General features: G+C 48.3%; 1 protein-coding gene across 5 annotated transcripts in view; it reads right to left on the minus strand.

The window, feature by feature from the left end:
* UBE2F (ubiquitin conjugating enzyme E2 F (putative)) overlaps positions 1–20,583 on the minus strand; it is a 57,902-nt gene extending 37,319 nt beyond the window's left edge. For 2 of the 5 annotated variants that reach the window (XR_009351959.1, XM_059167567.1), the window contains exons 1-4: positions 20,040–20,197; positions 15,523–15,656; positions 5,910–5,939; positions 1,952–2,017 (exon numbers count right to left, since the gene is read on the minus strand). Coding sequence is in view for 4 of the 5 variants with exons in the window: in XM_059167567.1 (XP_059023550.1) it covers positions 1,952–2,017; positions 5,910–5,939; positions 15,523–15,640 (214 nt within the window). In the remaining variant the exon portion in view is untranslated. Of the gene's footprint in view, positions 1–1,951; positions 2,018–5,909; positions 5,940–15,522; positions 15,657–18,412; positions 18,753–20,039; positions 20,198–20,476 lie in introns of those variants that run through there. The other 3 variants (XM_059167569.1, XM_059167568.1, XM_059167570.1) reach the window with 3 other exon arrangements.
* Positions 20,584–25,666: the final 5,083 nt, after the last annotated feature.

A 25,666-nucleotide genomic window follows, 5' to 3' on the forward strand; every position in this document is an offset into this window, starting at 1 on the left:
CAAATTTTTAGGGCTGGCAGATCTCTGCCATGTTTCTCTTAATAACAAAGGGCAGGAACCAGCAGCTTTCTGACACACTACCACCACAAACCATGGATACCCACAGCATGGGAAGTGCAGGCTGAGCACACAGCTCAGTGTGATAATTGTGTCCGTGATGTACACGATTATACAAATATTACAAATTACAAATATAAATGCTAAAGTACTAAATAGTTACAGACACCAAAACACAAGTTACTTTTTAATTTGATGCAACAGTGAATATCAAAACAACAGCAACTGTGGTCCACTTTCAAGAACAGTAAGAACATAGAAGATGGTGTCATAATCTCAGTAATCATAACATCCATGTAATTCCGTAAAAAAAGCAAAAGCAAAAGGAGAAACTCTTATTCAGAGGGTGGACTTGACACAAACCCATGTAAGATGTTAACAAGCCCGGCAAATTCAAAAAAGGTCTCTGAGTGGCCGGGAAGGCCCACGGAGCCCACACCTCGGCAGGGAGCAGAACAAAAGAATCTCTACCAGCCACTGAAAATGCCCTAGAAAGGCAGAGGGAAGTAAACACGTTTACTGCACACAGTCTAAGACCACTTAGTACACACAGAACCAATCTCAACCACCACAATAATTTCTGAAAATATTCTGCATTACTCAGCAGTAATAGTAAATGATGTTCGGAATGGTGACCCTGAGTCACCAAGGAATATTAAAGTGCTCAATATCCCTTGCTAAAAACAGCACAATGCACCATGTTTTATGAAGGTGGCCAAAGAATGGTTACAATTTTCATCACTTCCTAGCTTAAAGTCCTGAGCTATGGTTATCTCTCGACGTCAGGCGTGTGCAACGCCCCACCTCCACCAGCTGTGCTCTGATATTAACTCCCTCCTGGTGTCTTCCTAGTGTAAATGGTACCAGATTGGGTTTAAGGACATGTCTGGATATGTCTGTAGAACCACTACACAGGCTAAATGAGTTTTTAAGTTTTCAAGCACATTTTGAAAATGGGATTTCTCCTGTTACTATAAAACATCTTCCACAGAAAATAATCCATCCTACCTGCAGGGAGACAATTGTCAGGTCTTATTTGTGGGTTCATTATCGCCTACTGAAATTCTGTATTCTCTTGCACTTTCTAATTAGCTAGTGATTCATTATTCTCAATTGTTTATTCCCGTTTCATCCCCCAAATAAAATAACACCCTCCATTTCCTCCACAGCCTACCCCACCTACCCTTCCCCACCTACCCCACAGCAGTACCGGCTGCCCACAGCATAGCACCCTCTGCCCAACATAAACACCGGTGGTCCATGCCAGGCTATACTCTGCAACATTCAAAGCTGAACTGTGGCAAGATAAAACCCAAGTCCTCCATCTTGCTGTCTGGTCCGATCAAGGAGGGACAGGTTACTGCCCCAGGGCACCTGGAGCTTGGAGACTTACCAGTCCTAATGAGGACAGCTGGTAATCTGCTTACCTCCCTGTGCCAGACCCTGGGCTGAAATGCTTCACACCCATTATCTATTTAATCATCATAAGTGTCCTGTGAGATAGGTTCTATTTGGGCCCCACTTTCTAGCTGGGTGGGCTGTACAAAGAGGCAAATGAACCATGACCACACTGCCATGAAATGGCAGAGCAGGATCAGAACCCAGTTATGATTTCAAAGCCCACACTCTTCACCGTACTAATAGCTTCTGTGGCCCTTCACTCCAGTAATTAAAGCTATACTTCATTTCCAAGTATACACCGAATGCCACAGATTCCCTGTATTCAGCTTTCTTGACTGCAAAGCACTTATCTTGTCTTCGTGTGGAATAGTTGTAACTGTCATCATTTTCAAAAGTGAGAGGATAAATCGAGCCAAAGGTTCTAGATTTGGGCAGCCTTTCAGCTTTGCTGTCTGAAAAATCACTTTAACACTTAAGTATATAAGAGTATTACCTGGGGTTACAGTTAGCTGAAAGCAATGTAGCTTGTTTGGATCAGGAAAATGCACCTTACATGTACCTGCAAAAGAAACAGCACATCAGGAAGGTCTGAGAGCAGCAGCAGTCCTTATGAGGCTGACCTTGAAATATACATATGGAGTTGAAGGAGGAGTTTGTAGATGCTGCCTTGCTCTTGGTTTGACAAATATTTGTGCCACTGTGCTAAAATTGCAAACCAGTGATTTTTGCCATATAGTCTTTTATTTGCTAATTCCAAATTGAGATGGTTTCTTTCAACTTATAAACAGTCACTAAAAATTGAGGTCTTTCCATTAACTTCAAGAATTATGCTAGTTTACTTTGAAAAGAGAAAACCACATCTCAAGGAGATGAACACATGTGAGTAAGGCAAACTAAACAAGGCAAAACCAGAAGAACCCAGGCCAAACTTCTGGGCTATTCACCCACCACCATCCTTATTCACACCCACCACAGTAAACTGAAGTTCAAAAGAAGGGTGCCCATGAAGTTAACTCACACCTAGAGTTTACCATGGCATTAAAAAGGAGGGGAAAAATGTCTCCACAGACAAAATGGTAGCTAAGTTTGCTTTGTTGGTGAAATAACACTCTGCTCAGAGGGCAACGCCCTACGTCCAATGCACCACATCCGAAGGGGTCTGGGGAATCAGGACAAGGCATTCTCACAGGGAAAAGAGCTAAGGGCTAGTGGCACGACAGAGCAGCTGGCTAAATCTGTTTCCTTCAAACAAATGATACCAAAGAATGGTAAATACACAAGGAATAAATAGCCACTAAATTGGGGATGAATATATGTAGAAATTGCCTATTATTCTATAAACTCAGAAAATATTCTAAACTCCTTGGGTCACTTTCTGACTTTATTCTTTACAAGTCCCACCACTGAAAATATTTGTCTAGTTTTACAATGGTATGAAATTTCATCAAAATAGGACGATTCAAATTAGACTTAGATATGGCTCTTAGAGATCATCTAGTTCAATGTCCTTAAGCATGAAGTAACACAAAGATCCAAAGAGGTTCAGCGACCAGCCCAGGATCACACAGGTTATCAACAGAAGGTTTGTTCCCAAATTAAAGATGAGTTCATGACTCTTCTCCCTATACCACACCACATGTTCACTACTTCATGAACATGCCAGGCATGAGGCATAAAAACCACACAGAACTATTAATAGGGCTTTTATTATTATTTTTTTTTTTTGCCAATCCCTCAGAAAATCATTGTAGAATAAAAGGTAACTTAATCTAGAAGAGCAAGAAGGGATCTTAGAGATTACATTGTCACATTTTTAATTTTATAAATAATGAAGCCGGAAGCCATGAAGTTCAAGACTTCTGCCTGAACCACATATGTGAATAGTATATGGGCTTCATTTCTCTTAATCTTTTTTTTTTTTAAGATTGTTATTTATTTATTCAACAGACAGAGATCATGAGTAGGCAGAGGGGCAGGCGGTGGGGGGGGGGGCAGGCTCCCTGCTGTGCAGAGAGCCCTATGCAGGGCTTGATCCCAAGTCCCTGAGATCATGACCTGAGCTGCAGGCAGAGGCTTAACCCACTTAGCCACCCAAGCGCCCCCGTTTCTCTTAATCATGACTTGAAATGAGAAATGCTGTCTTTCCAGTAAGATCCAAGCAACAGGGGGCACCTGGGTGGTTCAGTGGGTTAAGCCGCTGTCTTCGGCTCAGGTCATGATCTCAGGGTCCTGGGATCGAGTCCCGCATCGGGCTCTCTGCTCAGCAGGGAGCCTGCTTCCCTATCTCTCTCTCTCTCTCTCTGGCTGCCTCTCCATCTACTTGTGATTTCTCTCTGTCAAATTAATAAATAAAAAAAAGCTTTTAAAAAAAAAAAAAGATCCAAGCAACAGAAATGCAGGACAAGGGCTTAGGGAATGTCTCACTGATTGGCAGAAGTCGGCAACATTCCTTTGTTTTCATACTTGGCATTCTCCTTCATTTCAGGATAAACAGAAATCCATCCTTCTAGAACAGATTGGCCCCCCAATAATAAAGAAGTTACCAAGGGAGATTAACAATCAATACAAGTACTGAAAAGAATCAAACATTTTAAAGCTCAAAAAAGTCTTAACAACAACAAAAAATTAAGAGACAGGTTTTGTTTTAGTTCAAAGCTTTTCCTCTGTCTGCAAGCATGGGCTAACATCTTATAATTCCATCTATCTGAAAGAGGTATTTTTTGCCAACAGAGAAATGTCTCTGAACTTGCATATACACAGCTCCAAACAAGTTCTGAATGGCTGTTAAGTAGCACTGCTACATAGCAAGGTATTTTGTTTTTCTTGTTAATGTTTTAGAGATATTATTAATACTAGATAAGATACTAGAGATTTCTTTTTTGGTGGCTTCTTCTTTTCTCTTTAGAATAATGAGTTGCGTACTTTTGGAAAGCATGGCTTCCTTTTATAAACTTATTTAGACTTCTCCTACGCTGATAGCACAGAGGGCAGGGAGAAAGTGAGAAGAAACAGATAGCATGTGGTCTCTTTAATCAGATACTTGAGCCAGAAATGCTAGGGAGATGTCTTTCAAACCTAAGGTGTTTAGTTAAAATCCTGGTTTGAAAACCAATTACACAGTTTGTTTTTGCATTTTTTTTTTTTTAAAGTAGGCTCCCTGCCTAGCATGGAGCTTGCACTCATGACCTTGTGCTCAAGAACATATGCTCCCCCGAATGAGCCAGCGAGGTGTCCCCCCAAAGTTTAACTGTTCTCAAACCAAAATTTCAGAGAAGGTTAAAAATATTCTCTATGGGTTAAAAACCAACAATTTCAGTAAGACTCCTATTTGAGGACAAAATGAACTGTGTGAAAGTAGTAAGTTTTTGTGGTCTTGATTACATATATGCATGTGTGTATAAATATATGTACATATAAACCCTTTACGAGAACCCCAAAACACTTCCTTCCAGTTCTGACTAGAAGAAAACTTTGAGATCAAGCAATTCAGGGATTTTTAAGACATTAAAGACATTTTGACTGAGACCCACACTAAGAAACCTATTTAATATCACAACCCACCATTCCCATAGATAGATAGCACACATTAAAAATAATTTTCCAAAAAAAATGTGTACTTACCCTTAACAAATGATTGTACAACCACTTAAGGTCACACCCACTATCACCCTTCTAACTGCAGTTAGTGGCAGGAACGGGCCCTCTCTTCTCTGGATCAGGTGGGCCGGAGAGACCAAGCTCTCTAGAGTATTCACCCAGACCAGGAGACCCACATATAAACATCTCACTCACAGTGATAAACATCCTCAGCCTCAGAACTATTTTTAACCAAACATGATGATAAAAAGTTCTAATTTTTAAAAAATACTAAAATGGCCAAAACGTTCAGGCTTTAATGGTATTACTAAAATTTGGCAAGGGATTAATAATAGGAAAAGAAAAGCAACCCTCTGACACCTCACACAAGCTAACTGCCCAGTAAGCGAACTTGCTCACGAATGAGAACTGCACAGTGGGTCTGTGTGTCCAAGGGGGAAGGACCAAAGTGAGGACACCTGGTGACATAACGGGTGTAGTCACCCCAGCTCATGCATAGAGATGCATTACAGGCAAGCACCTTCTGGACCAAAAAGGTGGTACTGACACTCATGAAAACAGGACCATCTGTCACTGATTTATAGATCTTTTCGCTCAAAGAGGACACAGGACAAAACACTGTGGAACAAATATGAAACCCAGCCCCGTCCCCTCTCCTGGTAAATATCTCACTCTCACCTGAGCCTCGACAAAATTCTGCTACCTGTCTGCACAAAATTAAAACTTACTCCCAACACACAGGAAAACCAGGCTTTGGGCTATGCAAGATTATTAAAACATGAAAAAAAAAAAAAAAAGCTTCTCCATGCAATGACTTTGCAGCACTTACTGTCTGGGTGGGATGCTATACTTACACGGTAAATTAGCTTCAAGCTCCGCAACCTCTGTGGAAACAAAAAGACTATTGTTAATATCAGTCATGCCTCCACATAAAAGCACCAGCTCTAAACTGGCAACTTCTTCCCCTATGCTGAGGAACGAAAGGGACCAAAGTAACTAACACCTACCCTGGGTCTGATGTTTAGACGTTAAGCCATGGAATTGTTTCAAAGACACAATACCTGTAGGATGCCAGGAAGTACAGTCACAGGCCCTTGAAAATGTACTTAGTATAAACGAAAATCATTTCAAAATTCACAAATCACCCACAGGTAAACCGGTCACTAAAGTGTTTTTGAAAGTCTTCTTCCCCCGCATAGCAGAACTGCTGCCCTTGGAATGTGACTTACATGTCTCTTCCAGTTCTTTTAGACCTGTCTTCCCCCGCGGCTCACCCAGTGTGAGCTTGAACTTCTCCAGTGAGAGAAAACTCTGCCTCCTGCCGGGGCCCCAGGCTGTGCTGTTATCCAGCTATCTGTTAACATCTTGCTTCTGGCCCCAGAAAGGAGGGCTTGGAGCCTTGGCCCTTTGAGTCATCACTCATTCAGTGTTTAAGCCCCACACCCCTTGGCCAGGACAAAGCCGCAACCCCCCACCACTATGACTATTAAGAGCTGAGGTCTGGGGGCACCCAGAAATAAGTGGGCAGGCAAATCAGTTGTGTCTCAGACATAACAGAATGTGCTCTGGGGTTCTGGGAGCACAAAGATTGCTCCCAGCTGTGGAGACTAGAAAAAGGAGGTCTATAGGCCAGGCTTTAAAGAGTAAATAGTATGAAGGCCAGCAGCAGAAGAAGAATGCATTCCTCGAAGCTAAGTTAGTGATGTGCAAAAGCACCGAACACAGACAAGCACAGAAACCAGAAGGCACACAATGCAGCCAGAGCAATGGGTACGAAGCAAGAGAGCAACAGGAAACAAGGAGGAAAAACAGGGCCAGGATCTCGGAGGGCCTTGAGTGCCCAGCTTAGGAGTCTCAACTTAAATCTGCAGCAGTAAGGAGCAGAGGGACACTTCTGAACAAGCTTCCAAACTTTCCTCAAGAGGACAATTTTAGAAAGGGCAAAGCAGAGGTCAGTGATCTGTGAGATGGGCACTCTGCAAGACAGCAAAGGCCTAGCAAAGGCAGGGAGGGTTGTGGTGCCTGAGCGCATGGAGGACAAAAGGATCTGCCAGCTGTGAGGGGCAGGAGGGTCAGAGATGGCAGAGGGCTGACATGCTGGGAAGTCCTGGGAGGAGGAAGCTGAAATCTGGGTGCGTGGCTAGGGCCGAGGAGTCCCCGCAGAGATGAGACTGACAGAGAGGAGACTAGTGAAAAGAATGAAGTGTGGCAGAGTAGAAGACAAAAGCAAGGGAGTCCCTCATGAAAAAAGGTGGAAAAATAGGAGACACATGGGGAACACAGTGACTCAGGGGACAGACTGATCCAGGGAAATGAGGACCCAGTCAAGGCCATCCCATGTGGATTAGACATTGCTGAGGGCACTACAAACAGCAGGAAGGCAGGTGACAGGATGGAAACCAGATTACAAAAAACTAAGAAGCAAATGGGTGGTCAAAATATACAAGCAGTAGATACGACAATTCCTCAATTCCTTCACGTCAAGTATGGAGTGGTGGGCAGGAGAGGGCAAGAGGCCATCATGTGGCACAGCTGAACACTTAACGCATTAGTGGGAACTGGCAGATAGCTCCACTTCGGGGCCAAGGATTTGAGAGACTCCAGACCTGTAATAGCAGCCATTTGAGAATCTGGGTACAGACAGGCAGCCCACTAACTGAGTTGGCTCTGGGTTCCAGGTATTTAGAATGGGGGCTCAGAAAGTTGCAGTGGGGCAGAGGAGGGAGGGGTCGGGGAATGCAACAGTGCCATGTGGGCTACAGGGCTCTACCCGATGCTCTTGCCTGGGAGAGACAAAGAGCAGGTCTCTTCAGTGGAGCAGGGCACCGGGAGAGGAGTGACAGTTATCCTCTTGCTGTGTGACTAGAAAAGGAACAAGTCTGTGATGATGTGTAAGCCTGGGAAGCCGGTTTTCTTGGCTGCTTTGTGTTGTAGTACATTTAAAATACAGTCACTTAACAAAACTGAACATATTTAAGAATCCTATGAACTGATTATTATTCTTCTAATGACCACAGTGATCTTTAGTTTTGTCTTTCTGACTGGCGCGTGCGTTCTCACCCTTCCTTGGAGCAGGGCACTCACTAAAGACAACAGCGTGCGGCCAAGGGGGGCCGAGACCACAGTGCTAGCGCTCTGACGCTGCCCAGAGCCATGCTCTCCTCTGGCAGCTCACACAAGCATTTGTTTTATCAAAAAAGCCCGTATTTTATCAAATGACTCATTCATTAATCACTTTAAAATAAATGTTCCCTATATGAACTGTACGTTTTTCAACTACATGCATTTGTGTCTTTTATTATAGCATTATTTAGCTTGCTGGTAAAAACAGAAAAAACTGTCTTTGGGGGCCCTTGTTTTGAGAGACCGACGTTAGAACTGGCTTTCCCTGGCAAGTCTGTCCCGTCCACAGCTGGGAGAACTCTGGGAGTCCAGTTTTAAGGAACAACCAGTGAAATGAAAACATGCTCAGAGGATTTGAGGAGAAGGGGCCACAAAACAGAAGCAGAATGTTTGAGAAGACTGTCTCCTGCCAAAAGATGGGGAAGAGGGAGGTTACGACACAAGAGGACAGCAAAGCACTGACCAAGGGTGTGGTGGTGACCAAGCAACAGAACAGACCCCTGCACCAAAGGGATGGGACAGGGGGCAAGAGGCTTATGTCCCCAGGAAGCCTGACTGCTGTGCAGGGAATCTCTGCCCTACCTGCACATCACTCACCTTGGGAGTCTTTTGCTGCACCCCCTCTTTAAAAAATAGCTGTGGTAAGGTACAATTTTCTATAAAATAGACCCACTTTTAGTGTACGATTCAGTAATTTTTAGTAAAACCTGCAGTTGTGCATTCATCCCCTTAATTCAGTACCTGCTGAGCTTTTCACACTCCTTGTCCTACACAGATCCATCCCACCAGAAGTCTGATGGGGGATCTAGGGCTCTGAAGTTCTTACTCTCCCCAGGTATCAGAAACTGCTACAAGCTACTTGGCCGTGTTAAAATACCCACACACAGCTATTTACACAGATGGATTTAATAACTTCACTTTATCGTCTAGAATTCAAGTCCAAAGATGAGCTTATGCTTGCATTTCCAGGTACAGTGTTAGTCAAGGGGAGTGGACAAGGGCCAGCAGAGCCCCACCACAGTCAGGGCCTCCGCAGGCTTTGGGTCCAAGAGCAGGCAAGAAATACAATCTTGGGAGCACAAGACTTTCAGTAAAGATACTCAGCACTTCAGTTCAGTCCAGTGCAGAAGATAAAAGAGCCACATACCCTCATGGCGTTGTCACAAATGACACACAGTTTCTCTACACTTCAAATGATGGTAATCATTAATATCAGTAGCTATCGCCTTAGAATCCAGGTACAAGTCTATGGCCAAAGAAACAAGCGAATTGCTTCATATGCCTGAGAGGCCTCTTTGCAAAGCAGCAGCCCTTCTTTGCGTGACCTCACTGCCTGCAGGACACAACCCCTCCCTGTAAAATAGCAAGAAGTTCGGGTATTTTTAACCTGCTAAAGTCTCGCCTGTTCCAAGATGCTAACACCTCTACCCCTCAGCGGCCCAGCCTTTCTGGGGGGCACCTTGCACAATTCCGAGGCTGCACAACTTCCTTCTGAGAAATTAGACTCTTTTCCTTTCTAACTAAAGAGCAAACCACAGAGCCCACTTGAAGCACGACTGCCCTTAGATATCAGATTACAAAATCCGCCCAATGACCACAGTGGCCCCCACACGACACATCTTCTCCATTTTCTGCCACAGGCTCCTCACAACACAATGCTCTTGTTGTTTCTACACTGGCTGCCCCTCAAATCTGCGCGTTCTTCAGGGCAAGGACTGTATAGTCTGACCCAGCCCCCAAACCCTGGTACTTGGCCCTGGGCTTGGCACACACAGGGTGCTCAGGAAACACTTAACAAATAAGTACTCTCGCCAGCAAGCTGCCCAAGCTCCTGGTGTGCCTGTCCTGAGATGTGAGAAGCTTTTCCCCTTGTGTAGCTGGCCCAACGCATTCCAAAGGGGCTGTGGAAGGGGCTGTGTTCCCTCAAAGTTCCTATGTTGAAGCCCTGCCCCTGCCCCACCCCCATGTGATGATATTAGGAGGTGGGGCCTTTGGGAGGTGGTCAGCATTAGAAGTCATGAGGGTGGGCCTTCACGGCGGGATAACTACCCTTGTAAGAGATACCCGGTGCTTGCTGGCCAGGAAGGGGTCCTCACCAGGAACTAAATCTGCTGATGCCCTGATCTTGGGAGTCCCCAGCCTTTAGGACCATGAGAATAAACATGTGTTGCTGGAGCCGCTCAATCTATAGTATCTGCCTATGGGAATCTGAGCTAAGACAAAGAGCCAATCAGAGACACAGATGATGGCTCTTGGCAAGAGCCAGCTCCAAGCCCCATGGGGCAGGACAGCTGTGCCATTCCACCCAGGGAGAGATGCAGCTACTTCCCATAAGACTCGATTACCTCCTTCCACCTGAACACTCTCTCAGATTTGACTGGAACTTTCTCTCTTAGCTTCCCGCCTGTCTTCATACATTAAGTACCCCTTCTGCAGTTTCAGCATCCATGCACAGTACCCTTATCGGGGAGACACATGAACTAGGGTAATAGTCCCTCCACAGAGCAGAGGACTAAGGACATTATGGAGCCTCAAATCAGCCCTCCTACTCAGGCTAGGCCCAGAGCACTCACAGCGCCCTCCACACTCTGAGGGAGCAAGGCTGTAACCCTGAAAACCAGCAGAGCTGCTACAGCAGAGACAGGGTACCAATGTGAATGGAACTCAAGGCCTCATGCCACCTGTACTTTCAACACGATCTGACGAGGCCAACTTGAAACCTCGTCTGTCTTCCACAATCGTCCTTGCCTTACTGGGCTACGAGGTACACCTAAGTGGGGCCACCAAGCTTCCTGGGCAATCTGACTGGTAGTTAACCCTTCAACAAAGCCTTTTTAAAAGGTTAACCTTGGAGCCAGCTGCCTTAGCTCCATTTTACCAGGATTCTTCTTCTCTGGGCCACACTGTTCCAGCTATTATTTTTTATTTTTATTTTTACTATCTTTTAAGATTTTATGTTTAAGTAAGCTCTACACCCAACATGGGGCTCAAACTCACAACCCCGAGATCAAGAGTCATGAGCTCTACCAACTGAGCCAGCCAGGCACCCTTCAGGTTTGGTTTTTGTGGGTTTTTTTTTAAGATTTTATTTATTTATTTGACAGAAAGAGAGATCACAAGTAGGCAGGCAGGCAGAGAGAGAGAGGGAAGCAGGCTCCTCACTGAGCAGAGAGCCCAACGTGGGTCTCAATTCCATGACCCGAGATAATGATCTTAGCCGAAGGCAGAGGCTTTAACCCACTGAGCCACCTAGGTGCCCTACTCTTCAGGTTTTTAAAAATACATACTGTAATGCTGCTAAGTGCTCTGAATATTCTGCCAGCATGGCAAGCCCCTGAGCCCACCCTCTGAGTCCTGGGCAGGGCCTGGCACAGAGAAAGCAGCTCTGGAGAACAATAAATGGTTCTCTTTCCCCCATTTTTCCAGGAACTCCATCGGAATAGGGCCCTTCCTATCCCATCCCATGACTGCTCATGTGGACACAGCAGCTGACCCAAGGAGGCACCTGCACCCTGGACACCGGGAAGCAAATGTAGGTGGGCAGCCAGGCCTGGAGCACGGAGGGCCACATACCACACCCCCAGAATGCCAGGAACCACCTGAGATGTGAGGACTGGGATGGATAAAGGCACACACAGATTCATTCCCTCTTACTCCCCTAATTCCAGAACTGGCCCTGAATTCAGCTCAATCCAAGTCTCCACATTTAACAAAGACTAATAGAGGTGAAAGGGTCCTGCCAGGGTGCCTGGAGCCCTCTGGGATCTTTAGGGATCACTAGCAATAGGCTGGCACACAGCAGGGATATTCAAATGCCTGCTGAACGAAGAAATGAAAGAAGACACACACGATCCCATTATACAAAAAGTGCCAAGCTTGGGCTAGCTAAGACCCTGCTATGCTTTTTTGGCAGGTAGGGTGCACCGTCAGACTTAGAACTTTTATGGGCTCAGTGGCCCCACAAAGGTCCACCAGGAACTCAGCACCATCTGCCCTGTGATTAAAAACACTGGTGATAGCTCCCCAGTTAGGACCATACCTGCACAGATCTCTCTCCAGTGACCCCAGCTCCTAGGATTCAGGGCAGACAGCAGCCCTCAGTCCTAGTCCAGAAACACTCGATTATTCCACACCCTCCAGGGACTGCTGCTACAAGCATCCTTCCAGTTCCAGTCTGGAGGATGTCCCTGAGTTACCTAAGGGGTGCAAATGAAAAGCTGTTGTGACCAAGGTACCGGCACAGCAGAGGCCTCCCCCAGCCAGCTGCTCCAAGGTAAGCTATGGTTTTTCCATGGACAATGGATTCCAGCCTTCCAAAGGCAAGAAAAGGAACAGGAGCTACAGCTCTGCAGCCACTACCGGCCCTCACCGTTAGCACCAACTGTCCCTGCCAACCTCCAATCTCCCCCATCTATCAGCTCAACCCTATTGCCATCTGCACCAAGCCAGATCCCGTACCTTTGGGCCATGGGATACATAGCCTTCCCTGCCTCCTCAGACCTTCACAGGGTTCTCAGCAGATGGCCTTCAGCTCTCAGTCCTTCCAGGACTGTGTAGGTTGCACAGACCCCCTCACCCCGGGCTCCTCACTCCTCTCAGGGAAGCCCCTCTGGCAACTGATTCATGCAGAGCAGGAAAACCTGACCATCTCACTTGACTGGGTACTGCTCTGAAGGCTATGCTTGCCCAAAGCAGAAGCTGTCTGGGGCCTTCCCCAGAGCTTGATTTCTTGCTCTGCCTGTTCCTGAGTCCTTCACCTCCCTCCATGGGTGTCAGTCCCGGGGATACTCATTTTTAACTATCCTGATACCAATTCCCCAATCCTAGGAATTCAGCCTATGGCACTGAATCCCAAGACATATTAACACACTTTTCTACAAACTAATGATCATCATGAGTAACATTCCCACATAAGCCAAAGCCACAGACCAGGAGGACAGTGCTGACTATAGCAATCTTGTTGAACTCAGACATCCAACTTCTCTCCAAGTTCCCAAAGGGGACATTCTCTAGAAAGAACTTCACCATGATCACCCCTCAAGTGCCCCACAAGGCCATGGACTCTTGGACTCCACACACTTCTGCCATCCGAAATCCCCAGAATGAAGACATCCCCCAAAAACAGCCAAGCAAAGGAGTGCTCTAGGTGCAGATCGGGCATTCACGGACCATCAGAGCATCCTTCATTACACGTCTGCTCTTCACAGCCCCCTCTCTCAGGCCAGGCCCACCCTGGCTCTCTACCCACACTCCCCAAATGCCCAAACTGCTCACCACTCAGCTAGCCCAGCCTGGTCCAACAGTCCCCTGAGGCAAGAGGGAGCAGGCCACATGAGGTGTGTGTTACACTGAGCCCTGCTGCCTACAACTACCCCAGAAACCTGATCATCACCAGTTCCCTGGGAGGATGGAAACAGGTGGCCCCACAAGGTAGTTTTGCACCTCTCTCTCTGATGAGTCTCACAAAATCTAAGGACCTTATCAAGGCCCTGTAAACCCAGCCAAAGACATCTGTCCTGGGAGCGGGGGCGGAGTCCAGCTTTATGAGCCTCCATGGGCTCCCCAGGGCTGCATCAGGCCCTAGAGCCATTTGAGAGCTGCCAGGAGAATCCCTGAGCAGGGTGGACATGTGCAGAAGCCTCCGAACCTCCTTGAATGCTCTCTTCAGTGGACGTGCCCTTCTGTTCTGCTCATTCAGTTTCTGCTTGTTGGGTCTGCTCCCCTAGAGCCTACCCCCCCCCCCCCGAATGTGGGTCTGGCTGTGCTGCTACAAAAAAGTTATAATCTGGGCACATTTCTTAACCTTTCTGAGTCTCAGTCCTTTAGCTCCAAAATGAACCACCCACCTGGCAAGGCTGAGCAAAAGTCAAACAAGAAGTGTCCTATAAAGTGTCCAAAGGAGGGCCTGGTTCCAAGTGCCCTGTGTACAAAAGCTGTTAACCACGACAAGGACATAGTGAAGAAGACAGAGGACAGCCTACTTGCTGCTTCCACCTGCTCCTCCACAGCTACTACCTGGGCCTTCCTCACTGTAGCTCCGGGGCACTAAACACCCTCCACTTAAGGACCATGACATCACATCAAACCCCTTCCCCAGCTTGCTTGGATCCTGGCTTCCTCCACAGATGGAACCCTCGAGCCAGCATCTGGGAAAGAGACTCAAGTTGTATCAGGACCATCTAAGCGAGGAGCTGTAGCTCATGTCCCACCCTCTTGACCCCTGCAGTGCCATCACAAATTATGAATTTAGTCTGACATAGTTGGTAATGTCAAAACCTAAGAAATGATTCTTACTCCATCATTAGTCAATCATCCATCAGGCTAGATAAACCAGAGCCAAGGCCAGATTCAGGGGCAGAAAGAATAAGGAAGAGCGCACCACATTAGACTCCCTAAAGCTGATGCCTTCCTGGTGCCACTCCTGCCAAGCTCAGCAGTGCCTTGTTCCCGAGAAGGATAAACAGTGCATCCTCCCACACTAGCTCTTCTGCCGTTATGTCTGTTTCAGGACACACAGATGCCAGCCAACTCATGGTGTCTACCTGATACAACATGAAAACAGGCAGTCCTAACCAACTGTAAAGCTCATTGCTTCCTAGCTCCTTTACACTTAAGAAATGTAGACACATGCCATAAAGTAGAAAGTGCTGCAAATTCTAAGCTCCTTAAGGCAGGAACTCTGTCTTCCTCCTATTCTGTAGTCCTCATGACCCCAGGAAATTGCCTTTGCACTTGACAGTTAGAAGTTTGATTAATGAATGAATGCAAAAATGCCATACAAACGCATGCACATTCACACACTACAAAAACCCTTCTCCAAAGACTACAGCTCTAGGACACTCAGTTATTAATTCTGTGAAGGGAACTAATTTTGTACAGACTCTCTTCAGGCTGTGACTTGAATATGGTAAGGAAGGATCCTAGAGATTACTGAATTCCACTCTCTCCCTTTACAGACCAGAAACTTGTGCTGAGGTGTTAAGAGAGGGAGTCTGGAACTCCTTGGGACTGAGCACAAGAAAGGAAGATACACGCCCCCTCCCCACTCCCAGCCCACAACCAGCCAGACATTGACAGCACTGAGACCAGAGTACCAGAGTCCTCCCACAGGCATTCTGGCAGCCCCTATAGAGCATATTCGAAGTGTGTAAGCCGTACCACATTTTCTTGTCCTCAGTATTCCCATAGTGCAAAGTCTTTGAAAGCTATATAGGCAATTACATTTTTAGATATTTTCAAATAGGTATTCCTACTCAGCAAATGGGTGCTTCATATCTCCAAAGAGCCTCCAGTCAGAGTTCATTTTGTTACAGGAGAGACATCAGCTCACAAGGATTACATTACCTTTAACAAGCAGCCTGTCTCTCACAGACACTCTCCGAGTGGAGTCGGAGGCCGTGGCTGACGTCCGGGACCCTTTGAGACCGTCCTCCCGCTTCAGTTTGCTTGCCAGCGTCAGCATTACTGCTGCCTTTACCCTGAGACAGACCAAAGGCAGGGTTATGGACACGTCTCTAGACAATGACTGGAAATTGAAGACAAGGCCATAGGTGGTTGACTTTTTCCTATAATTAAGTCACAGAAAAATTCAGCAGATAAGGCGCATTCATAAGACTGCATTCCTTTATAATTAATTTGGGAAATCTCCATGCCATCCTCTGTAAGTCTAATTTTTTAAAGTACACAAAAATTTTAAGAAGGGAGAGCCATGCATTTAACACTCATTGGGCACCAAGCCCTGGGACACTGTGGTGACAAAGCTCCCATGAGCTCGTGGTCTAGGGGAGTCTCCACCAACAGGTTTCATGTTGGCCCACCCCTGTCCTCTAGCTAAGGGTGCCCCTCTCTGCTGCAGGGACCATGCACCTGTGTGTGTGGTGTCCCTTGTGCCTGGTCCATTGCAGACTGAAGGGAGCATCAGCCCTGGGAAGGAAGAAGCAAAGCAATGCTTTCTTTTTCTTCTTCCTCTAACCAAGGTATGGCTGAAACCTTAAGAAGCATCTTTGCATTTATTTATGTTATATCTTATTTACATTTTTTAGGCAGTATAAAGATCAGTATTAAGTCATAATTAATGCCCCAAACTAAATTCTCTTCAGTGGCTGCTTCCAATCCATCTGTGCTTCAGGCATTCCCTAAAACTCACTGAAAGCTCACTATGAAGGACAATAAAGACCAAACACAAAAACTGGTCACCAGCCCAATATTCCCATAATTCCTTTGTTCCTTTCATATTATTTCCTTTCAACGCCATTCTGATTGTTTTCAAAAGAAAAACGATCTAAAACTTCCAAATGAGAAACTTGACCCAAACACAAAACTTTTATTTGGAGGCCAAGATACTGAAAGCTAAAATAAGAATACGCTTCCTACACTGGTATTCTTAACCATTTTTAATCCAGATTTTTCACTTCTCATATCATCTTATTCTGTGTATCTTTCCCTCCTCCAAAGACTTTCAGATTTTATTTTCTATTACTTATGCCATAAAAAAGAAACCTAGTGAATATGATCTTCCATATACTATATGACCCACACACAAACACACAACTAATCCCTTTTAGAATCATTGGTCTAAATGCTTCAAAAGATGGTTCTATTGCACATTAGCCTTCCAAGCTCCTAAAATTTCAAATCTGGGAAGGACTTCCCCCTCCAACCCCCAAGTTCCACTCTTTTTTTTTCTTTTTAAAACTGATGTAGATCCTGTGACGATGGGAGCCCGGGAACTGGCTTGGATGAGGCCACTCAGTTGCCAGAAGCAGTAACCACAGAAACATCAGTAAAAAAATTTTCAAAAGGTTTTCGCAAACATTTTGAGTGTGATGATGGTTTTAAGGGTATAGAGATACACATCAACTGATCTAACTGCATACTTTGAATATGTGCAGTTTCATGTACTTCAATCATACCTCAACAATGTGGACACAAATGTGAAAACAAACCAACATTAGTTTCTTCATTATCACTTGACCATGCCATCTCCCCAGATGAACATACACAGCAGCCTGGACCATAACCAACACACATCTCAGCTTTACTCAGGGCAGGGAGGTATTGGTTTGGTACCCTCACAACGGGGTGGGGCTTGGGGTGGGCATAGTCAAACAGCCATAGGGGCTCCAGCCTATACCTACCAGAAACAGAAGCACCATCCAGAGCCAGGTTCTTTTGCTCAGCCCCTACCTGGAATAATCTTGTCAGGAATCCCTTAAACAGATTGGGATCACAACAGGGAGTTTGTCACCATAGCCAAGTCTACCACCACACACCCAGATTTGAGCACATCAGTCCTGCCACCTGGTTAGGGTTGCCTGAAGATGGACCAAGACAAGCATCCTTCACAAGGTCCAATTGGTTTTTATCCTCTAGCTGACCTTGGCAATACAAATATGGCAAAAAATAAAAAAGCCCAGCATGAGTAAAGAGAGTTCTGTAGGCAGAACTCTAGGAAAGTCCTAACAAAGAGCCCCATGGAGAAGCAAGTGCCAGGGCACATGCCTGGTCTGCACCCAGCTCCCTGAGGGCCTGCCCTGAAGGACCCACTTGGAGGGTCCAAGTCAAGACTTGTTTACAAAGGCTCACACCAAGACACTGTGTCACTGCAGTCTGAGAATTCTGCCCTTTTTTTTTTTTTTTTGAAAGAGTGAGAGTGTGCACGCACAGGGGGTGGGGGGGGGCAGGGTAGAGTGTTGAGAGGGAGAGACAATCCCAAGCAGACTCCCTGCTGAGTGAGGAGCCCAACTTGGGGCTGGATCCCAGACCCTGAGATAAAGACCTGAGCTGAAGCCACAGATCAGATGCTCAATTGACTGAGCCACCCAGGCTTCCCACTGCTTATTCTTTTTTACCCCTACTACTCCACACTGAAGCCTACTCTGTGGGCATAATATGCCTCATACTCAACTCCACTAAGAGCTGGATTCCTGGCTTGCAATCTTCAAGTTTGTGGCCCTTAATAAATAGACGGGGCACTGACTGAAAGGTATAAAAGACAAGGATACTCATGTGTTGTTGTCTATCAAAGAGAACACTAACCCACTCCCCCAGCATTCTAGGATCTAAGTGTATACTGACTACCTATTTGTCCACCATCTGTATTATTACTGCATGCCACTGCAGGGATAAACCCAAGGCCTAATTTGGAAATGTTTCCTTAGCTGTTAAATTAATTCTCTATAAAGAGATCTGAACAAAGAGAATTATTCAAACTGTCAAGAAGTTTGCCAAACACCTGTAGTTGCTTCAGGATTCTCCTTTCCTTCCGTGCAGTGCTTCACCCATAGAAGGCCCCAGAGCTGCCCCTTGACTGTGAAGTACACAGTGTTAGTGCAGCCTTTCTGCTGACAAGATGAGCTGCACGGAACAGCATGCTCAGTTTCTTTATTCCACAAGTCCCAGTCAGCCGGTTTAGTCCATTTAGTTCCTCCTCTGGGTGGGACTTGCTCTCGGGCTGTTCAAAGAAGATTCCTGCATGCAATTACTGGTCTCATCATCAAGTCATATTTACTTGGCATTCCTGCCTGTAGTAGCAACATCGGGCCAGGTCACCTGTGCAGGGAGGGATACCAGGAGCCAGTCAGCTCCTGAGTGAGGAACTCCAAATTTGCAAATCTTCCTGCTGTGGAAAAGTCCCAATCTCAAAGAGTAAAAGATGGGACTGCAGGTCACTAGGGGACAACCAACTTCTCTGGCCAAAGAGGCCCTTATCAGGACACAAAAATGTCCACACTGTACCCTCCTCCTTCAGAATGCCAAGGCCCAGAAACCTCCCACCTGGCAGGGGAGTCACCTTGGTTGGCAGACCGACCTTTGGAGCCCAACCCTTTATTTTCATCAGTAAACATGCCCCCTCCTGCACTACCTACTACCTGAAGTTCAGGCAAATCTGGGGGGAGGTCCTCAAGCCACACACCAGCCAGCCCAGTGATGATTTGTCTCTGAAGGTCTCTCCCACCCTTCTGACCCCCCAGAAATCCTTTGCAAGCCGTCCTCCTCCCTGCTCCTCAACATCAGCTTCCCATTTCTGGAATCTTCTGTTTAATCTGATGATACCCAGGTCTGGAGTGCCCTCCTTCCCTTCACCGCGTATTCCCATTCCTTCCTCAGGACACCAGATTCCTATCCAGGGTCCAATATCTCCTCCAAGAAACCTTCTCGAGCCACTCCAATCCATCCTGCGTCCACTCCAGGGCCCGAGCGACTGCAGACAGGGGAGGGCCCATCCCCTCATGTGACAAATGAGGAAACTGAGCCCTGGAAGGGCAGGGCCACACCCAAGATTACACACCAGAGGAACCGGGTCTAGAATCCAAGACCTGTTGTTCGGATCATTCCAAGATACCCTTCCCCCCTCAGCCCCCCATGCGGGTAAAATCCTCCGAAGGAGCCGAGGCCGTCCCCAGCCGCCAGGCAGCTACCGGCGGGTTGGCGAGCCGGGAGTCCCACTCCTCACCCCCGCCGCTCTCCGGGCCTAGCCCGACTCCCGAGGCGGAGGAGTCGGACGGCCCGCGTCCGAGTCCCGCTGCCCCCGGCCCCGGCGGGCTGGTGACCTTGGGCTCCGTTTCCTTCTGGACAATGCGGCCCGCGGCTCCCGCGCGACGGCGGGCGCGAGCGAGGCCGTGTGGGCGCCGGCACAAGCAGGCGCTGGCTACGGGCGGCCCCTTGAGCCCGGCGGCGGCCAGCGCCCCGGCCCTTTCCCAGTCAGGCGGTCCGACCCCGCGCCGCCGGCGCCCGGCCGTGAGAAGCGCGCGGCCTGAGGCGGCCCCGGCGCCGCCCGCCCTCCGGCCCGCCCGCGGTACCGGCGCCGCCCGGAGGCCTGCGGCCGCCCCTCTCCCGCCGCGGGGCCACGCGCTGCTCACCTGGGCACCCCGAGACAGGCGAGGCGGGCCCGGCACCCAACACCATGCCCGGCCGGCCGGCGGCGGCGACACACGGCCCCTCACAGCCGCACCGGCTCCGGGCGGCGGGACCGGAAGTAGCGGGGCGGGGACTCCGCGGCTCTCGCCCGCGGCGGCCGCGATGGCAGCGGGCGCTTTAAAAAAAAAATTCAAAGCCCGGACGAACTTTATTTGGAGCCTGACACGCGAACAGCGGCATGCGCCGGCCAGGGCTGGGTTCGGCAGCTGGTCTCCCGGACCTCGCTCATTGGCAGAAGGCGCGGCCGGGGGTGGGGGGGGGGGTGGGCGTAAAACTCGCCGCCCCTGCTGATTGGCGAGTAGCGACCGGGGGCGGGGTCCTCCCTACAGTTCTGGAGTCTGCGCACCGCGGTGCCCGGGGCTCCGAGCAGCGTTCCTACCTCCATTCATTTCGTGGTGTGTGGCGTCTGGACCTGCGCCTCAGAGGTGGTGGGCGCAGCCTGCGATGCAGGAGCGGCTGGGCCTGAGCTGCCCGCCTCGGTGGATGGGGTGCCCGCTCTGTGCGCGGCACAGTGCCCTGGGGACGGAGGACCAGGCGTCAGGGGTGAGGGGCGGGGCGGTCAGGTGTGCAGCAGCCACCCATCAACCCCGAGGTGTGCTTCGGGGCAGCCTGCAGGAGTGCCTGGACCCTTTCCTGATCTTGTCTTTCTCCTGTTACACGTGTGTAAAATACCTGCTTTATCTATTTCTAGCTTGTTGAATACAAATTCTCATGTCCATTTGTACCCCTGTAATCGAAATAGGCGCTGGGGTGGAGGAGTCAGACAAGAGGGCTCCTGAAGGAATGGGTCGTCGAAAAGATGAGGTTCACCACGTGGACCGGGAAGAAAGAGCCAAGGAGTTAGAATTTTATTTCCTGAAGCCCCATTGAATGGTTTTAAAACAGTGGAGTGACTAAGTTTTCTTTCTAAAAGAAGCTTCTGGCTCTCATTGAGCTCGTGGGAGGTGAGCCAGGCAAGGAGTCAGGAAGACCAGTGAAGAACCAACCCATGGTATTCCTTCTGTTCTGGAACACTTCCCGCCTTCTTTGCCTGGCTAACGCTTGTTTTCCTAAACTTAGACACTGCTTGCTCAGAGAGGCCCCACAGTCTGGGAGGTGCAGGTGTCCCTCAATGACTTTATGGGAGTTCTGTGCTTCCCCTTCTTGGTGCTGGAGACTTCCTGTCACTGCCTGTTTCCCCAAGTTCAGCTCCTCAATCCCTCCTCTGCCATGTTCCCCATCCTTCTATGTGCCCTCCCCCATCGTGTCACACAATATGTGGTCAGAATCCATCTACTTGATAAGTACTGCGTGCACATGTTGCTGGAGTCCTGGTGAGAGAGGATAAGACCGTGCAGCCAGGCAGCAGGTGAAGGGACCATTAGAATGACTTGAAGGCCTGCCTCACTCACTTAGGGGCCACTCTGTGTAGGACAGGCTGCAGTGCCCAGTGCTCCAAATCTCACCACTGTGGGTAAATGCAGCCATTTCTAGCTCCACTTCTGGAGGCTGCCTTGCTCCTTCACCTGATGTTTATTTCAGGCTCCCTACATTGTAAACTCACAATCACATCCTGAAACTGGTATTTTGTTACAGTAGTTCCCCCCACCCCTTATCCGTGGTTTTATTTTCTAAGGTTTTAGTTACTCTCAGCTCTAACTGCAAGCAGGTGATCCTTCTTCAGATGTAGTGTTAGATGATCAATAGTAACCTAATGCTATGTCATAATGCCTAGGTCACTCCCCTCACTTCATCTCACTGTGAGAAGAGGAAGGGTGAGTACACTACAATAAGATATATTGAGGGGCGCCTGGGTGACTCAGTTGGTTAAGCAGCTGCCTTCAGCTCAGGTCATGATCTCAAGATTCTGGGAACGAGCTCTGTGTTGGGCTCCCTGCTCAGTGAGGTGTCTGCTTCTCCCTCTGCCCCTCCCCCAGCTCACGCTCCTCCCCCCACCCTTGCTCAGGCTCGCTCTCTCTCAAATAAATAAATAAAATCTTCTAAAAAAAGATATTTTGAGAGCGACCACATTCACATAACTTTTATTATAGTATTGTTACAGTTGTTCAGTGTTGTTATTGGTCGTTAATCCCTTACTGTTCCTAACTTATGAATTAAATTTTATCATCGGTATGTATGTATAGGTAAAAACCGTCTCTGCAGGGGTTGGTAGAATCCATGGTCTCAGGAGGGTCTTGAAATAAATCCTCTGCCGATAAGGGGGGACTACATATCCCCACTTCATAAACTCAGAAACTGAGGCACAGATGTAGGCTGCCTGACATGCCAGAGCTGGGGTTTACCCTCAGCTAATGCCCCATACCCCTTATCAGCTGGTGGTCCCAGTAGCCAGGAAAGGAGTGGAATAGACCTTCATGCTTCCTTTGGAAGCAATTTGTCCTCATCCAGGGCCTCTTCAGAAATGGAACTTGCACTAGCTTAAGCACAAAAGACTGAGAAGGCTGGCGTGCTCACAGAAGCCAGGGAGGTCAGCTCTGGGGGCCTGGGGGCGGGCAGCAGGAGAGCTTATTGTGGGCAGACCTCTTGTTCTTAGTGCTTCCATCTCAGTCTCGGCCTCTGGAGGCTGGCCATGTCCTCCCAGAGGCCTCCTTGGAGCTGGGGTCTCGCTTCAGACACATCATTACAATCCAGGCGGTCAAGGGAGCTACCCCCTTCCTCCCAATCTCACATTCTCTGGGAGGGTAGGCTGAGCTTGGATCCCACACGTACTGTGTGTGCACATGGGAGAAGGGGAGAGGGTCAGTTGTGAGCCTCCCAGAGAGGTACAGGTGCCAGAGGAAGAGCAGGCAGACAATTCACCAGATGTCCTTTTCACTTACCCTGAGAAGTTCAACCAGGACTTCCAGCCAGAGCATGGAAGGGGAGATGGCCCTGTCTGTTTTCAGCTAGGCTTGTCTCTGGACACACAGGCTGCATAGTGATCCCAGAAGTTGTCTTGGCTTGGCCTGGGGATCACTAACCTGGACAACATGGTGTTGGCAAGCCAGGGATCCGGGAACTCTTCAGCCCAGGGAAGCAGATCAGCTGATTAACAACATCTGTAGCAAGGGTGTGATTGCCTGGTGTGACCTCTGCTGGTATGCCTGGGAGGGGCAGCCTTCCCTAGCCACCCATTCTGGGTTTCCCTCTTGCACTCACTGTGGATCAAGCAGAGCCCTCCTGCATCAGTGGTACCCCACTGGGGCAGACATTCCTGGCTCTGTGTTTCAGTGAAAGGTAAAGCCCATAGCCTGTGTGAGTTGACATGAGAGCTAGGCCCACAGGTCCAGTGTTTTTGTTCTCCTGCCCTGCCCTGTCCTGTGGACTCCAAGCTTTCCCAGGGCAAGACCTTCCTAATGTGTCAAAGCCAGCCCCTTGCATGGATTGGGAAATATCCCTGGAGGCACTTGATACCAGATAGATGTGGGTGTAAGGGTCCAGCTCAGCCCTTAGCTAGTACCCACTTGTTTCAACCTGTTCTGTGTTGTTTTGGTTACTCCAGGGTGTGCGTCCTGCTCTCATCCAGGTCTGGTTCTCCCTGAGAGCAAAGCCCAGGGCACTGGAGAGCAGGCCTTGACATACACGGGGCCCCTTGTTCCTATGTGTCTTCTGAAATCTATGCCAACAAGTCAAGAACTGTATCAAGAGCATCTACCAAGTGTGAGAGCCTGAAAAGGACACTGTATAAGCTGTAGACCCCTGGCCTCCAAAAACATGAGCTCCCCAGGGAACTAGTAGTAGGTAAATCCCACAGATGGGAGGGGAGAGGTTCAGAACGGATTCCTGAGGTTTGCTGCAGGGGAGAGTCTGTCCCACTGGAGTTTAGAGATTGTTGGGGGAAGATGGGGAGAACAGCTAGGCTGATCATAGCCCTTGCCTTAGAATCCAACTGGAGAGGCCGACAACAAATGTGTAAAACCCTAGGCCTTGTTGGTGCCTTCTGCTGCCTAAAGTGGAGACAGGTTCCTTGTTTCTAGGAAAAGCTTTACTGGGGCTTTCAGGAAGAAAGGGCCCTGGGTCTGATCTAGAGGGGGGAGAATGAGGCACCAATGACAGCAGACTGAGCGGCTAGAAGTGGTTATGGGGACCTGGGCAAGTGGTCTTAACCAAGACCCTCAGCGGCCTTGCTGACCCAGTTCTGACATCCACTGTGGCCTGAGGGAGGGTGCAGGCTCCGGGGCCTTGGGCCAGATGGGAGCTATGATGATGGTGATGGTGATGGTATGATGGTCATGTCCAGGGGCTATCCAGACAGCAGACAATTCAATTCTAAGTACTGTGACTTTAATTACATATCCAGTATAATTAACTTGTGACTGCTCTTATAACTAGCCCCCAGGGAAAACATCAGTTTCCCTTTATTCCTTTGAAAGATAATAAAACAGACTGTGACAGTGATCCTGGAAAACACAGTGGTGTTTTATATATTATAGGATTGAGACTTTCTTCATTCCCCCTAAAACAACACTGGGCACATTTTAGCAGGAGTTCTGCTTCGTGCCTGGAATGCAGGCACAATTTGTAACCGATCCCCTGGTCCATCCTCCTCCACCCCTTCCTGCAGGCTGCACTTCCCCCACTCCAGGCTGCCCATCAGATCAGGCCCCAAAGCTGGCAAGGCTCTGAGGGAAGCTGACTTCCTCCAGAGCCTTTTGCTTCCTTTCTTGCAGGAATGTATTGAAATGGCTGCCCGCCTTTGTGACACTCTGTCCTGTTTTGCATTTCATATTCTTTTGTATTAGTCACTGACCAAGGTCGATTCATATTTTCAGGTGTGTCTAGGTTGCTGTTGCAGAGTGCTTAAGGCTTAGCTCCCACAGAGGACTTCAGTAGTAGGAATGTGTGCCCGTGCGCATGCGTGCATGTGGGGGGCGTGTGCTTGTGTTCAGTACATAATAGACTTGTCCTCATTTCTGGAACCTATGAATTTGTTACTTTACATGGTGCAGAATGGACTCTGCAGATGGGATCAAGGTGGGTGCAATGACCTCAGGGCTCATTGGACAAATCCACGCGGATTCAGAATCCTGAACCCACTCTTGCAGTGAGGTCCCGCTGCCTTTGTTTTATATTTTGTATAGTACCTGTAGCTTTCATTACTTTAGGTATCTGACTTTGTCCGCTTTGGGGACTGCTACAGGCAAAAGGCCACAGAATGCTGTTTTCCCTTAAACATGATTGATGGTGTTTACCGTTAGGGTTTATATAAACACTCCAGTGAACAAGGCAGGAAAATGGTCAGGAGGGACCTCACCACGTTCTGAGCATTTATAACAGTCCAGGATGGTGTCCCTGAGTGCATCTCGGGCTGCAGCCCTTACGGACACACTGGGGCCACCCAACGCAGTCCCACCTCCGTGTGTCAAGCCTTTTCCCCTGCAGCCACAGCTCTCTCTGACTGGAGAGTGGAGTGAAGAACCGACATTCTGGTGACTCCTTTCCAAACCATCATAACTAAAACCCTACTCCAGAACTCTGGTGACAGCAGTGCTCTGACATCTACCTGTGAAGAGAAGGAGCCACCATTCAGAGTGGAACTGGGCTGCTGCTTGCTCTGCCGGCATCAGGGACCCAGCACAACCCCTTAGGA

Source organism: Mustela lutreola, chromosome 3 (genome assembly GCF_030435805.1).
Source record: "Mustela lutreola isolate mMusLut2 chromosome 3, mMusLut2.pri, whole genome shotgun sequence".
Classification (NCBI taxonomy): domain Eukaryota; kingdom Metazoa; phylum Chordata; class Mammalia; order Carnivora; family Mustelidae; genus Mustela; species Mustela lutreola.